This window comes from Mobula hypostoma, chromosome 1 (assembly GCF_963921235.1).
Source record: "Mobula hypostoma chromosome 1, sMobHyp1.1, whole genome shotgun sequence".
Classification (NCBI taxonomy): domain Eukaryota; kingdom Metazoa; phylum Chordata; class Chondrichthyes; order Myliobatiformes; family Myliobatidae; genus Mobula; species Mobula hypostoma.
In genome coordinates, this window is record NC_086097.1 from 160,773,352 (window position 1) to 160,789,790 (window position 16,439).

At 40.1% G+C, this 16,439-nt stretch overlaps 1 protein-coding gene across 6 annotated transcripts in view; it reads left to right on the top strand.

Moving 5' to 3' along the window:
* Positions 1–16,439, top strand: part of LOC134351779 (protein tyrosine phosphatase type IVA 3-like) — a 151,600-nt gene that overhangs the window by 122,059 nt on the left and 13,102 nt on the right. For all 6 annotated transcript variants that reach the window (XM_063058463.1, XM_063058482.1, XM_063058443.1 and 3 more), the window contains 2 exons: positions 4,538–5,081; positions 6,727–6,819. In XM_063058463.1, coding sequence (XP_062914533.1) covers positions 4,977–5,081; positions 6,727–6,819 — 198 coding nt within the window. In that variant the 5' untranslated portion in view covers positions 4,538–4,976. The remainder of the gene's footprint in view (positions 1–4,537; positions 5,082–6,726; positions 6,820–16,439) is intronic.

Sequence of the window (16,439 nt, forward strand, 5' to 3'; positions counted from 1 at the left end):
TTGTTGAGGGGTAATAAATATTCCTCAACCTGATGGTAAGGGTCCTGATGCCCCTGTATCAACTAACTGATAGCAGCAGCAAGAAGAGAGTATGGCCTGGATATTGGGGGGTCCTTGATGATGGATGCTGCTTTCCTATGACATTGCTCCATATCGAGGTGCTCAATTCTGAGGAGGGCTTTACTCGTGTTAGACTAGGCTGTATCTACTACCTTCTTGTAGGCTTCAAGAGGATATGGGTTTGTTTTAATGGGCAGATAATCACAGGTGAAATACAATGCAGCTAATATGTCAGTCATAAAGTTTTCTAATTTTCTAATCATTAGATGGAAATTTGGCCATTGTTATTACACATTTTAGGCATTACAGGGTTTGGAGTGAGTGATAAAGTTTTTTCCTTTCCCGGAATAAAGGATTGCAGCTAAGTAGCTAATCTGTATCAATTTGGGTGGCTCTCAAAGTAGAGAAGTTTGAGAAGTGATTTAGACCATAAGACATAGGAGCAGAATTAGGCCATTTAGCCCACTGAGTCTGCTCCGCTGTACCATCATGGCTGATCCTAGATCCCGCACAACCCCATCCACCTTTGTTCTCGCCATATCATTTGATTCCCTGACCAATCAGGAAGCCATTAACTTCCGCCTTAAATATACCGCACTCTGTGGCAGAGCTTTCCACAGATTTACTACTCTCTGGCTAAAAAAAAAATTCTCCTTACCTCTATTTTAAAAGATCGTCCCTCAATTTGGAGGCCGTGCCCTCTAGTTCTGGATACCCCCAACATAGGTAACATCTCTCCACATCCACCTAATTTAGTCATTCTAATATGCCCACACATTCTTCTAAATTACAGTGAGTAAAGGCTCAAAGCTGCCAAAAGCTCTTCATATGTTATCCCTTCATCCCCAGACTCATCCTCATGAACCTCCTCTGGACTCTGTCCAATGACAACACATCCTTTTTGAGATATGGGGCCCAAAACTGATGACAATACTCCAAGTGCAGCATGTCTGGTGTCTTATAAAGCCTCAGCATTATCTTGTTTTTATACTCTATCCCCGTTGAAATAAATGCCAACATTGCATTTGCCTTCTTTACTACAGACTTAACCAATAAATTAACCTTCTGGGAATCCTGCAGAAGGACTCCCAAGTCCCTCTGGACCTTTGATATTTGAATTTTCTCTCCATTTAGATAGTCCACACTATTGTTCCTTTTACCAAAATGCATTATCATACATTTCTCAACACTGTATTCCATCTGCCACTTTTTTGCCCATCCTTCCAATTTGTCTAAGTCCTGCTGCAATATCATTGATTCCTCAGCACTTCCTACCCCTCCACCTATCTTCATATCATCTGCAAACTTTGCCACAAAGGCATCAATTCCATTATCTAAATTATTGACAAACAATGTGAAAAGTAGTGCCAAAACTGACCCCTGAGAAACACCACTGACCCCCAATCAGAAAAAGCCCCTTTTATTCCCACTCACTGTCTCCTGTCTGTCAGCCATATAATGCCATAGGATTTTACCTTGTTAAGCAGCATAGGATTTTATCAAAATGCCTTCTGAAAATCCAGTTGCATCCACTGCCTCTCCTTTGTCCACCTTGGTTGTTTCCTCCTTGAAGAACCGTAACAGATTTGTCAGGCATGATTTCCCTTTACAGAAACCATGCTGACTTTTGACTTATTTTGTCATTAGTCTCCAAGTACCTCAAAATCCATCCTTAATAATAGACTCCAACACTTTCCCACCCAATGAGATCAAGCTAACTGGCCTATAATTTTCTTTCTTTTGCCTTCCTCCCTTCTTAAAGAGTGGAGTAACATTTGCAATTTTTCAGTCCTCCGGGACAAGGCCAGAATTAAGTGGTTCTTGAAAGATCATGACCAATGCATCTGTTATCTCTTCGGCAACCTCTGTCAGGACTCTGGGATATAGTCCATCTGGTCCAGGTGACTTATCCACCTTAAGACCTTTGATTTTCCTAGTAATTTTTCCTTTGTAATAGCAATGGCACTTACGGACCTCTAGCGCACCGCTAGTGTCTTCCACAATGAAAACTGATGCAAAGCACTCATTAAGTTCATCTGCCATTTCTTAGACCCGCAATACTACCTCACCAGCTTCATGTTCCAGTGGTCCAATATAAACTCTCACCTCCCTTTTAAAGCTTCCAAATCATCTGACTTCCTACTCACTTTTGCTACCTTATATGGCCTTTCCTTGGGTTTTATGCAGTCCTTGACTTCCCTTGTCAGTCACTGTTGCCTACCCCTGTCATTTGAGAACAACTTCTTCTGTGGGACATATCTATCTTGCACCTTGTGAACTGTTCCTAGAAACTTAAGCCATTTCTACTCTGCCATCCAGTATCCTCCTTCAGTTCACCTGGGCAAGCTCTTCTCTCATGCCTCTGTAATTCCCTTTATTCCATTCTGGTACTGATATATGTGACGTGCTTCTCTCTCTCAAATTGCAGTATAAATTCAATCATATTATGATCACTGTTCCCCTAAGGGTTCCTTTACATTAAGCTCCCTAATATGATCTGGATTATTACACAACACCCAGTCGAAGATGGCCTTTCTCCTAGTAGGTTCAAGCACAAGCTGCTCTAGAAAGCCATCTCGTAGGCATTCACCAAATTCCCTCTCTTGCGATCTGACACCAACCTGATTTTCGTATTCCCCTTGCATATTGAAGACCCCATTACAATTGTGATGTTACCCTTATTACACACCTTTTCCAGCTCACTTTGCAATCTCAACCCCACATTTGGAGGCCTATATATGATTCCCACATTTGGAGGCCTATATATGATTCCCACAATGTTTTTTTTTACCCTTGCAGTTTCTTAACTCCACCCACAAAGATTTGACATTTTCTGGACCCTATGTCATCTCTGTTTGAAGATGTAATTCCATCTCTTGCTTAACAGAGCCACACTACCACCTATGCCTTCCTGTCTGTCCTTTAAAATGCAAATTATATCCTTTGATGTTAAGCTCCCAATTACGGCCTTCTTTCAGCCACGACTCAGTGATGCCCACAACATCATACCAGCCAAACTCTACTTGCGCCATGAGTTTGTCCACCTTATTCAGAATGCTACATGCATTGACCTTCAGTCCTGCATTCTTCGCCCTTTTGAATTTTGCCGCTGTGGTACGATTTAACTCTTTGCTCTATCTGCATTTGTACTCAATCATTGGCTTGTCCTCCTTACATTCATGTTATACCTATCATCTACTTGTAAACTTGCTGGCTCATTCTCAACTCCATCATCCTGGTACTCATCCCCCTGCCATATTGGTTATCTTAAAATCATGAAGGATTTGTCGTAGAAAAATTGCTTTCAGTGGCAAAAAGAATAGATACCCAGTGACAAAAGAGTAATTGTGATAGTTAATAAAACCTGAATGGTCACTGGGAAAAAATCTGAGTAATGCGAATGCAGTTAGTAATAGCTCTCAGAGAAGAATTGGCATTGTATTTGAAGGAAGTTACAGGGATGTGGAATTAAAGAAGTAAGAAAATAAAACTGGCAGAAACTCAATGGATGGAATGGCTTCCGTCAGTGCCCTGTGGTTCAACTTTAAAATGGAGCATTTATTGGAAGGAAGTTGAATGAAAACTGTATTGCTGAGGCATGTTACAGTTCTTTTGTGGTGATCCAGGTTGTTCATACAACTTTTGTTTTTGAAACAGTGATTTGTTTTTATTTTCACTTTATCTCACTTGTGCTATACAGTATTGAAAAATAGTATGGATGGCAATATAAAGTTTGCATCACTTTCTACATAAGAATTATTCAGGTATTTTAAATCATACTGAATGAGTAATCTATGAAATTTATGTATGTAGTAACTCAGTCAAAGCTGCCTTATCATCCCCTCAGTGAAGAGTAATTACTGTAATATTATTTTGAAACTTTGATTTGGCAGTACTCAAAAGATTTGGATCCATGTTTATGTTCTGAGTCTGAAGAAGCTTTGTTCTTGAAGGTTTTATCCTATTATTACCAAGCATATGAGTCAGAATTTTAATTAAAAAACTAGCAAGTTTTTAATTTTAAAGTCTATTCATATCTTAGTCATCCATTGTAGTCGAGCTAATAAATATCAAGACTGAATACATGAGGCTGTGTTCATATAGCCTAGCAGAAAGGTGCAAGAAGTGTAAGATCGTTAGCTTTATTAGTAGAAAAACATGAATTGCAAAAAGAAAGGTGTTAGTTTAGCAGACATGTATTATAACTGAGGGGTCAGCACTGATATTTCGTACATCACACTGTTTATTTTGAATACTGCAGAGTTAGAGTATTTTGAAAACAATAAATATTAGTCATATGACATTTCACATGTAGCTTGTCAGTAAATAAGGCAGATACGTTTACTGGTCAGTGATCAAATGGCGAAATGAGACTAAAGCTATCAATTTTGCTCTTCTACAGGAGTATCATTCAGACAATATTGTATTTCAGCATTTTTAGAAATGCAGTTCTCAAATACCTATCTCTTTTTTTCAGTGGTTCAACAGCTCCTTTCGGCACACTTTTATGGAGTTTGTGAGAAACAGCAGTGGCTATTGTCCAGCACAACATAACATCTTTGCAGACAAGTAAACCTAAGGAGGAACCTGCCAGCTAACAAATTTGAGTGAAAAGTATCCAAGTGATAACAGACTTGGCCTGTTTGGTATCTCCAGTTGTATTCTTATTGCTTTGCAATGTATCTCCAAATGGGGTGACTGAACTGTTGAATGTAGATGCATTTATAGTTTAAAGGAGAGCGTAGAGGAAGAAGCAGAGACCAATTTTATGAACAATTTAAAGAAGAATATTTCATTCGCTTGCTGCAATAAGAAACCTACAATCCTATGAAGACAGTACACATAAATTAGTTTGGAGATATTCTGATCATTTACAGCCACTACTAACCACCTTCTGTGCCACTGGTTCCATCCCCATGGCCCGCATGAATCGCCCTGCTCCTGTGGAAGTTTCTTACAAACACATGAGATTTCTCATCACCCACAATCCTACAAATGCTACATTGGGCGTATTTATAGAGGTGAGTCTTGAAAACTAAACATAATGTTTGCAGTTTAGTGTTTGAGTGGTTACCTAGTGGATGTTCAAACTGAATCTAAATGTGATTGGCAAACAAACCTTCTACTCTGATAGATGTTGATGCCTGATGTTTTTGATTTGAGATATCCAACTGTTAACATTTGTGAAGAAGTTTGCATGATATAAGATCCTAAGCATTAATGGTAAAGAAAGTGATGAATATTCATAGGAAGACTGAATTTTTAATTATTAATAAATTACATTAATGAAATAGACTGATCCAAATGGTCTAGATTATTTCTTTCTCATTTTTATCTGGTTCAATTTTTCAATAATTTATCAAGCCTCAAATCCTAATTTAAGCTCTACCCTAGGCATTTAACATAATTCCACGATTTCATAACTCGTGTGCTATATATCTGCAAAGGAAAAGGCTGCTGCTGCTCTTAGTTCTCAATTTTTTTTTATTTCTGAAAGGGAAATTTCAGGTTTAATAATTCTTTGAACTGATTTCCAGACAGATTTAGTTTAGAATTAGAAATTTTGGAATTAAAGCCATCTGCTATATTAGTTGACTTACGCTTGCTTAGACTTTACAGAAGATTTTAATGGATAGAAAGGGATAGAGAAGTTGTTAGTTTTATAACTTATTCTGTTTGTGCATAATTTTATAACTCCTTTTTGCCTTTCCATTGCCAAGACAATCAGAAATTTGATCTACTTAGATGTTGCCTATAATAGAGCAGGTCAGAGATTGAGTATTTTGTAGTAGTAATTTTCCAATTAAGAAACTCTGAAAACATGATTTTTCTTTTTTTTATTATTGATCTCTTTTCATTGCTGATTTTGCGATTACATGGATCATGTTGGATACGGAATTTTTATTTCAAGTTGAACAATTTCAAGATTGATTAAATCTAAGGAAGAGAAGCTGAGATATCTGACCAAATTCTGAAACCTAATTTATTCACAGCTAGTTGAAAGCATGGATGCCATTGTTGATGAGGAAGTTAAAAGCTGGAGGCCAGAACTGCAGATGGTGTTTGGAAGCTAGGAGCCCTGTAGATGAAAAACGAGCAGATATTTGAAATGAGGTCCAATTCATGGAAGTTGTATTATCAAAGGACAAACAGGAGAACAATGGAATAGTCAATTATCTGTCAGAAACTAGTGGGTGCCAATCTGGGTAGAAGAGTTCAAATCAGGGTATTTGAGCAACCAACCATGAGTGGGCTTGTTTGTGGTTAGTTTTTTTTTCAGTTGTTCGTAGACATTTGCAAAGCATGTACAGGCCAAAAGGTTGATTGGCCCTTGTGGGTCCTTTTAATTCTTGCTGTAAATCAGGAATGCTTTATCAACTTCAAAAATAAATAAAACATGTTCTTATTTAAGCTACTATCATGCAACAGCAATGGCCAAATTAAGAGCTTACAGATTTCATAGACCCTGACTTCCTGGGAGAGTATCTATTTCATCTGAGGCCATCAAGCTTATAAGAAAATCCAAAGCCACAAAGATCTCAGCTTCAGTTCCATTTGAACCTAAGATCATAAATAGGAATACAATGTAGATTCCATTCATCACCCAGAATGTTTTATCAGTTATAATTCTTAAATAGTGAGTTGCTTATATTTTTCCTTCCTTAGGAGCTACGGAAATATGGTGTAACCACGCTTGTGAGAGTATGTGATACCACATATGATAAGAGGCCACTGGAGAGTGAGGGCATTGTAGTAATAGTAAGTAACACTTTTTACTTTACTAAATGGAAGTTTAAAACAATAATGTGAATTTTTACAAGTGAAAGTCAAAAACCTGTTCAGAGTAAGACATGAAGTTTCTCAAAAGCCACAATCCTAGAGGTATTGATGAGAAAGTTTTCCCAGAGACCAGTCAAACAACAACCTGACAAGTAGTACTGTATATTGATTCAAATAGGAAGGTAGCTGGTAAACAGAAATAAAAATACTTAGCTTTGCATTAGCTCAGTAGTATTAAGTGTTTGATAACTGGAGCAACATAATATATGGTACTGTACAAAGATTTTAGACACCCTATCTCTATCTATCTGTATATATATTAATCCCAGCTCAAGGACATCTCTCAAGGATTCCTTGGAGTCATGTCCTTGGTCCACTGATGTTCAGCGGCTTGATCAACAGTCTTTCCTCCGTTCACAAGTTGTAATGAGATATTTCCTAATGATCACACAATGTTGAATTTCTTCACAACTCCTCAGCAAATGGAAAGAGGGAGAGAGACACTCTCAGTATCACCTTCATAAGGCTGTTTAGGAATGATCTTGTCAGTTATACTCCTGTCCTGAAAAACAAATAAATACAGGAAAAAAATCTTATTTGAATGTACTTCAACACCTGAAAACATTCTTCATTTCACTGATTTAGGAGCATATTGCTGTGACATTTTGAAACTCTGTAGTGCCTTGGTGAGTGGTTAAAAAAACGAGGTTGTCTAGTTAGAAAGGGTTTTAGATGTGGAACAGTCTTGTTGCTTGAAATTATAGTCTCCTTGCAATAATTGTGCCAGTTGTCTTAGCACAAAAATTGTTTTTATTCCTTGTAGTATCTGCAGTGCAATGCATCCATTCTTCTATTTTCTGTTGTATAAACCTTTGTAATCGACCCATGTTCAAATTGGAGCAACACACACAAAATGCTGGTGGAATGCAGCAGGCCAGGCAGCATCCATAGGAAGAAGCACTGTCGACGTTTCAGGCTGAGACGCTTCGTCAGGACTAACTAAAAGAAGAGATGGTAAGAGATTTGAAAGTAGGAGGGGGAGTGGGAGATTCTGAAATGATAGGAGAAGACAGGAGAGGGAGGAATAGAGCTAAGAGCTGTAAAGTTGATTGGCAGAAGGGATACAAGGCTGGAGAAGGGAGAGGATCATGGGACGGGATGCCTATGGAGAAAGAAAGGGGGAGGGAAGTGCCAGAGGAAGATGGAGAGCAGGCAAGGAGTAATTGTGAGATGGACAGAGAGAGGAAAAAAAACAAAAAAATAAAAAATAATAAATGAATTAATAAATATATAAGAGATGGGGTGAGAACATCTGGGTAGCCTCCAACCTGATGACATGAACAACGACTTCTCCAACTTCCATTAATGCCCCGTTCTCACCCCATCCCTTATTTATTTCTTCATTTATTTATTTTTTTTTCCTTTGTTTTTCTCTTTCTCTGTCCTCTCACAATTACTCCTTGCCTGCTCTCCATCTTCCTCCGGCGCTCCCCTCCCCCTTTTATTCTCCCTAGGCCTCCCGTCCCATGATCCTCTCCCTTCTCCAGCCTTGTATCCCTTTTGCCAATTAACTTTCCAGCTCTTAGCTCTATCCCTCCCACTCCTGTCTTCTCCTATCATTTCGGATCTCCCCCTCCCCCTCCTACTTTCAAATCTCTTACTATCTCTTCTTTCAGTTAGTCCTGATGAAGGGTCTCAGCCTGAAACTTCGACTGTGCTTCTTCCTATGGATGCTGCATGGCCTGCAGCGTTCTACCAGCATTTTGTGTGTGTTGCTTGAATTTCTAGCACCTGCAGATTTCCTCGTGTTTGCATGTTCAAATTGGTTTGTTTTTGTGGTTATTTAAATTAAGTGATCAAGCAATTGCAGTACAGTATTTTCTTTTGTGTTGCAATGATATGTATTAGCAATGCACAATATTTCCTGACTGACTCCACTGTAATTTGGTGAAAGTAGTAGCACAATGAATTGCTTTTATTGGAGCCTTACCACATATTTAGAGTATTTCAAGATAACCGTTTCTGAAACTTTTTGACAGTGGTGTCCTACCACTTGTGCTCTGCAGGGCTTATTTCGAATTATGAATTTTCATAGTCTTGTTCTTCACCAATGTACTGTGTTGAAATATTCCCAAGGAAAGCATTCAGTGTTTTATGGAATCATTTGACACTGGCAGTCTGAATTTGCATATTTGCTATAGTTCTTACTTGCTTCAATATATTAATTAGTTTCTGTTTAGTTACTAAATAGCCTTGCATGTTTTCCTAACATCTATCCAATAGTCTTTAACCTTTACATTTGCAGTGCTTTCATGACCAAATAAAAGAAATTTGTCAAGTGAACTAAGGTCATAACTCAGTAAAGACCAAATGTTGCTAGTATAATGAGCTGAGAATTCTAGTGAAGTGTAGTAAAATGAAAACAGTAACCATTATCTATTTGAACTACAGAATTATTTGAATTATGCATGTTTTACAAGGCTGTAGCAAATGTTACTCAATTAACTAAGCATTTGTAACACTCACACAGTATTTGCCACCTATTTGGATATAATGTGTGATGGCATTTAACATTTCATATATTAAAAAGCAATGCGTAATTTTTCATAACTACTGCAGAAACTTAAAGCTCACAGGATTGTTAATTCAGTTCAACATGCTGTCAAGCGATCTGACAAGAAAGTAAATTTCCTGAGATCACCTATTGCACCACAGGGCGATGAGGCAATTAAGACCATAAGACATTGAAGCAGAATTGGGTCATTCACCTCATCGAGTCTACTCTGCCATAGCATCTTGGCTGATTTATTACCCTTCTCAACCTCATTCTCCTACCTTCTCCCTGTAACCTTTAATGCCCTTACTAATCAACAACCTGTCAATCTCCTCTTTAAATGTACCCAATGACTTGGCCTCCACAGCTATCTGTGGCAATGAACTCCTCTGGCTAAAGAAATTCTTCATCTCTGTTGTAAAGGGATGTCTTTCTATTCTGAGCCTGTACCCTCTGGAGCTTGATTCCCCCACTGTTGGAAACATCCTCTCCATATCCACCCCGTTTAGGGCTTTCAATCTTCAATAGGTTTTCATGAGATTCCTCCCTCATTCTTCTAACCTCCAGTGTGTACTGGCCCAGAGCCATCAAACACACGCTTCTCAAACATGAACCTTTTCAATCCTGGGATCATTCTCGTGAACTTCTTCTGGACCCTCTTCAATGCCAGCACATGATGCCTTAAATAAGGGGCCCGAGGCTGCTCACAATACTCCGTGAGGCCTCGCCAATGCCTTATAAAGTCACAGCATTACATCCCTTTTTTGTATTCTAGTCCTCTCAAAATGAATGCTAACACTGCATGTGCCACCAACTCGACCTGCAAGTTACCCTGTAGTGAATCCTGCATGATGACTCCTAAGTCCCTTTGAATCTCTGATTTCTGAATTTTCTTCCCATTTAGAAAATTACCTTTGGCTTTATTCCTTCTACCAAGGTATATTCCATCTGCCACTTCTAAGTTCATTCTCTTCATCTGTCTAAGCCCTTCTGCAAACATTCTGCTTTCTCAATGCTCCTTCATCTATCATTGTATCATCTGCAAACTTGGCCACAAAGCCGTCAATTTTGTCATCCAAATCATTGACATAAGGTTTCCCCCCACCATCCGAAGGTAGAGCGTTCCTGTGAAACGGTTCGTAAGCCGGAATGTCGTAAAGCAAAGAAACAATTACCATTTATTTATATGGGAAAATTTTGTGAGCGTTCGCAGACCCAAAAATAACCTACCAAATCATGCCAAATAACACATAAAACCTAAAATAACAGTAACATATAGTAAAAACAGGAATGATATGATAAATACACAGCTTATATAAAGTAGAAATTCTTTTCCACAATCATTGCCTGAACTGTTCTCCATAGCGAAAATCTCACGCAAGCACCGTCGACAAAAACACGGCACACGCGCTCTCCAGTAACCTTTAAGCTATGAAGCTGCCAAATCATACCAAATAACACGTAAAAATACACAGCCGATATAAAGTAGAAATAATGTATGTACAGTGTAGTATCACTTACCAGAATTGGGAAAGCGCGAAGCACACTGATGATAGTGTATTAGACTGAGTCGTCGGAGTTTGGGTGGTGCAGTGGCCCCCACCCTCTGGGCAGCGAACCGATACCGATCCGCGAAGCATGCAGCAGTAGCCGGGAGGCACACAGCACATCTTTAAGAAAAAAGCCAAAATAAACATGCTAATTAATTAGGTGCCACCCAGCACGTAATTGTCGGCCCAGATCAGTGCCGATTGCCGATAGCATCGCCTCTGATCTGGGCCGACGATTACGTGTCGGGCGGCACCTAATTAACTAGCTTGTTTATTTCGGCTTTTTTCGTAAAGATGTGCTGTATGTCTCCCGGCTACTGTTGCAATCTCTGCAAATCGGTATCTGTCCGCGGCCTGGGTGTTGGGGTGGTGGGACACTGGGGTGTCATCTTATCGTCTGTTTCATTAGAGCAGGCAGCCCATCTTCTCATAAGACTGCCCACCTTGATGTCAAAGGTCGAGGTTCGTCGTCTGCTGTGGCTGATGTGGAAGGCTTGCTTGACTGCTGAGCCTCGCGCATTTTTCTATCATACAGTTCTTTGTAAGCACTCAAACCATCCTGCAAATATCCCCTAAACCGACGTACCCTTTCAAGATTAAAGTCGTACTTTATCATTACTCACTTGGTTTAGATTGTTATCCTTTCCTCTTCCAATTGCATCAGCTCTTCATCTATCAGTTCTTGGTCATGGGATGCCAAAACCTCTTCAACATAATCTTCATCAGCTTCCACAAGCCAAACTCACTTTGTCCTTACTTCGTTCACCACGATCGAAACGCTTAATTATGTCTAGTTTTACGCTAAGTGTAACACTCTTACAAGCTGTTTCAGGCTTTTCTGATACCATAGAACTCATCTTGCAAACGGCTGCTCACAGGCACGTACTTAAGCAATGCCAGCAAGATTACAGTTCCGAATCCCGGGGAAAGCGGCTGCTCGGGGTGCACGCTGATTTTTTTTCGCGCACTGCCTTTTTTCGTAACAGTGAGGTTTCGTAAAGCGAACGTTCGAAAAGTGGGGGACACCTGTATAACGTGAAAAGAAGTGGTGCCAACGTTGACAGTTGTGGAACACCACTAGTCACCAACAGCCAACCAGAAAAGGCCCCCCCTCCTCTATTCCCCATCTTTACCTCTTGCCAGTGTGCCAGTTTCCTATCCATGCTCTTATCATTCCTGAAATACCAAGGGCTCTTAACTTAGAAATATAGAAAACCTACAGCACCAGACAGGCCCTTCAGCCCACAATACTGTACCGAACATGTACTTACTTTAGAAATTACCTCAGGTTACCCATAGCCCTCTATTTTTCTAAGCTCCATGTACAACTTGTTTAGCTGCCTTTATTAAATAGAAACCCCAACCCTATGCCTATCTGCATATCCTTTCAATACAGGCTAACCAGTATTGGCATTTAATGGATCTGGGGTTGAGAGGGTGAACAGCTTTAAGTTCCTTAGCATAAACATCACCGAGGATCTCACATGGTGTGTACATCCTGACTGTGTGGTGAAAAATGCACAACAGCACCTCTTTCACCTCAGATGGTTGAAGAAGTTTGGTATGGGACCCCAAATCCTAAGAACTTTCTATAGGGGCACAAATGAAAGCATCCTGACTGGCTGCGTCGCTGCCTGGTATGGGAACTGTACTTCCCTCAATTGCAGGACTTTACAGAGAATGGTGCGGACAGCCTAGCACATCTGTCGATGTGAACTTCCCACTATTCAGGACATTTACAAAGACAGATATGCAAAAAGGGCTGAAAGGATCATTGGGGACTTGAGTCACTCCAACCACAAACTGTTCCATCTGCTACCATTTGGGAAATGGTACTGTAGCATAAAAGCCAGGACCATAAGACCATAAAATATGGGAGCAGACGTAGGCCAGTCGGCCCATTGAGTCTGCTCCACCATTCAATCATGGGCTGATCCAATTCTTCCAGTCATCCCCACTCCCCTGCCTTCTCCTCATACCCTTTGATGTCCTGGCTAATCAAGAACCTATCTATCTCTGCCTTAATTGTGCCCAATGACTTGGCCTTCAAAGCCGCTAGTGGCAAGAAATTCCACAGATTTACCACCCTTTGACTAAAGTAATTTCTCTGCACCTCTGTTCTAAATGGACATCCTACAATCCTGAAGTTGTGCCCTCTTGTCCTAGACTCCCCTACCACTTTGCCATACCTAATCTGTTCAGGCCTTTTAACATTCAGGATGTTTCTACGAGATCCCCCCTCATTTTCCTGAACTCCAGGGAATACAGCCCAAGAGCTGCCAGACGTTCCTCATAGGGTAATCTTTTCATTCCCGGAATCACTCTCATGAATCTTCTCTGAATGCTCTCCAATGTCAGTATATCCTATCTAAAATAAGGAGCCCAAAACTGCGCACAATACTCCAAGCTCTTGAGACACCAGATCATCAGACTGATTAATTCATGCTGATACAATTCTATTTCTGTGTTATATTGACTGTCCCGTTGTACATACTATTTATGATTAAATACTATAAATTGCACATTTAGACAGAGGTGTAGTGTAAAGATTTTTGCTACTCATGAATATCAAGGATGTACTGTAAATAATAAAGTCAATTCAATTCAATTCAATTCAATGTGGATGTTAAGTTCCCAACTATGATCTTTCAGTCACGGCTCTGTGATGCTCACAACAACATACCTGCCAGTTTCTAACTGTACTACAAGATTGTCTATCTTATTCTGTAAACTGTGTGTATTCAAATATAATATCAGTCCTGTATTCATCACCCTTTTAAATATTGCTCCCTCCCGTTATGTTATCTCACATTGACTGCAGTTTTGGCCCATCTGCCTGTCTTTTCTCACAGTCTCCATACACAATGCAACTACCTGTGTACCAACCTGCTCTTCCTCTGGTTCCCAACCCCCCTGCAAATTAGTTTAAACTGCACTCCCTCCACAACCCTCGGTAAACCTGCCCCAAGGATAGTGGTTCCCCTTGAGTTCAGGAGTAACCAGTCCTGTTTGTACAGGTCATACTTTCCCTAGAGGAGACTCCAATGATCCAGAAACTGAAGCCCTACCCCCTGCATCAATTCCTCAGCCATAGATTCATCTTTCAAATCATCCTATTCTTACCCTCAGTGGTACATGGCACAGGCAGCAATCTGAGATTACTACCCTTGAACTGCTTTTCAGCTTTCTACCTAACTGTCTATGTTCTCTCTTCAGGACCCTATCCCTTTTCCTACCTACGTAGTTGGTACGAATATGTATCTTGACTTCTGGATGTTCACCCTCCCCCCTTTAGAATACTGTAGACCTGATTCAAAGACATCACTGACTCTGGCACCTGGCAGGCAACTTACCAATCAGGTGTCTCTCTCACATCCATGGAATCTTCTGTTTGCTCCTCCAACTATTCCATTTCTTCTCCATATGCGGCTCTAACATTACATTCATCAAACATAAAGTAAATTGGATCTAACTATGTAAACATAAGCAAGATTGCAGGTTTTCTATATTTAAGCCAATTTTGATGCTATTATTTATTACTCAAAGGTTGTGATTCATTCATTTTTGGGATTGACGTGAACTAACACTTATTGCCCATTAAGGATTCACCTTGAGTAGCTGCTGGTGAGCTGTCATTATTATGAATCATTGCACATCTTCTGCTGTTGGTTTGGGAATTCTAGGACTTAATCCCAGTGGTGCCGAAATACCTGCAATATGTTTCCAAGTCAAGATGAAGTGTGACTTGGAGGGGGACATTCAGTAGAAGATGTAAAGATCTACTTTTTCTTTTGTCTCAGCTGACTGTAATTTAGCTGTTCAGCCAAGTTAATGACTTTGTAGTTGCTTTACAACCTGGATCCTGTAGAACTGAAGCCTAATAGCAACCAACATTTGAAATATGGAAGTCCACAGCAACAAGGCTACTAGATTCTGGTTAGATTCTTTGAGCTCAGCAGCAAGCATTCTCCCTCCACATTGACCTCCATGATCTGTGACTGTACTGTGTTTTTTAGAATTTCTCGCAAAACCAAAAGATTATGCAATCAATTTATTTTTGAATTGCTCATTGTGACCTGAGCATAACATCTCTACGATATAGTGAGATTTTGTTTCCAGTAGCTATTATATTTTTTTGGGTCTTTACTTTCAAATGGTAAGTTCACAACCTTACTGGGGAGATAAATAGTTTCCTGTGGCTTCAATTAGACCGTAAGATATAGGAGCAGAATTCTATCTGTTCTGCCATTCAATCACGGCAAGTTATTTTTCAATCTCATTCTTCTGCATTCTACCACATTGTTCTTAACCTCCCCCCACCAATCAAGAAATTATCAATCTACATTTAAATAAACCCAGTAGCTTGGCCTCCAAAGCCCTCTGTGGCAACAATTCCAAAATTGCTCAAAATGTTCCAAATCTGTTCTGACAAATGTCTTAATTCCTCAGCATTACATACTTGATTTAATGTTCTAGTCCTTTCAAAATGAATGCTAATATTTTATGTTATGTTACGCTCACAACTGCCCACTCACTTCCCCCTTCGCCTTCATTCAGGGCCCCAAACGGTCCTTCCTGGTGAGGCAATATTTCTGTTATGAACCTCTTGGGGACATCTAGTGTATCCCATACTCCCGATGTGGCTCCTCTGCTCCATCCGCAAAAAGTGGAATTTCTGGTGGCCAACCATTTTAATTCCTATCCTATTCCTGTTCTGACATGTCGGTTCATGGCTTCCTCTTTTGCCACAATGAGGTCGCTCTCACGTTGGAGGAACAACACCTTGTATATCGTGTAGGTAGCCTCCAACCTGATGGCATGAACATCGATATCTCCTTCTGGTAATTTCTTTTTTCCCTTCTCCCCCCCTTCCTCTTCTTCTATTCTGCACTCTGGCCTCTTACCCCTTCTCCTCACCTGCCTATCACCTCCCCCGGTGTCTCTCCTCCTTCCCTTTCTCCCATGTTCCACTCTCTTCTCGTATCAAATTCCTTCTTCTCCAGCCCTTTGCCTTTTTCAATCATCATCTCCCATCTCCTTACATTATGCCCTTCCCTACCCACCTGACGTCACCTATCACCTTCCAGTTTGTCCTTCCCCTCCTCCACCTTCTGGTATCTTCCCCATTCCTTACCAATCCTGATAAAGGATCTTGGTCTGTAAAAAAAACTGTCGATTCATTTCCATAGATGTTGCCTGACCTGTGGAATTTCTCCAGTATTTTATGTGTTGCTCGGAATTCCCAACATCTGCAGAATCTCATGTTTAACATTTTGCCACTATCACGGCTGACACAATCTGTAGGTTAACCTTTAGGGAATTCTCCATTAGGACTCACAAGTCCCATTGCAGCTCCAAATTTTGAACTCTCTCCTCATTTAGAAAATTGTCAACATCCTTTATTCTTCCTTGTGACCCCTCATTTCCCTGTGCAGTATTCCTTCTGACATTTTCCCCGCTCTGATAAACTGTCCAAGTCCTTCACCTATCTTTGT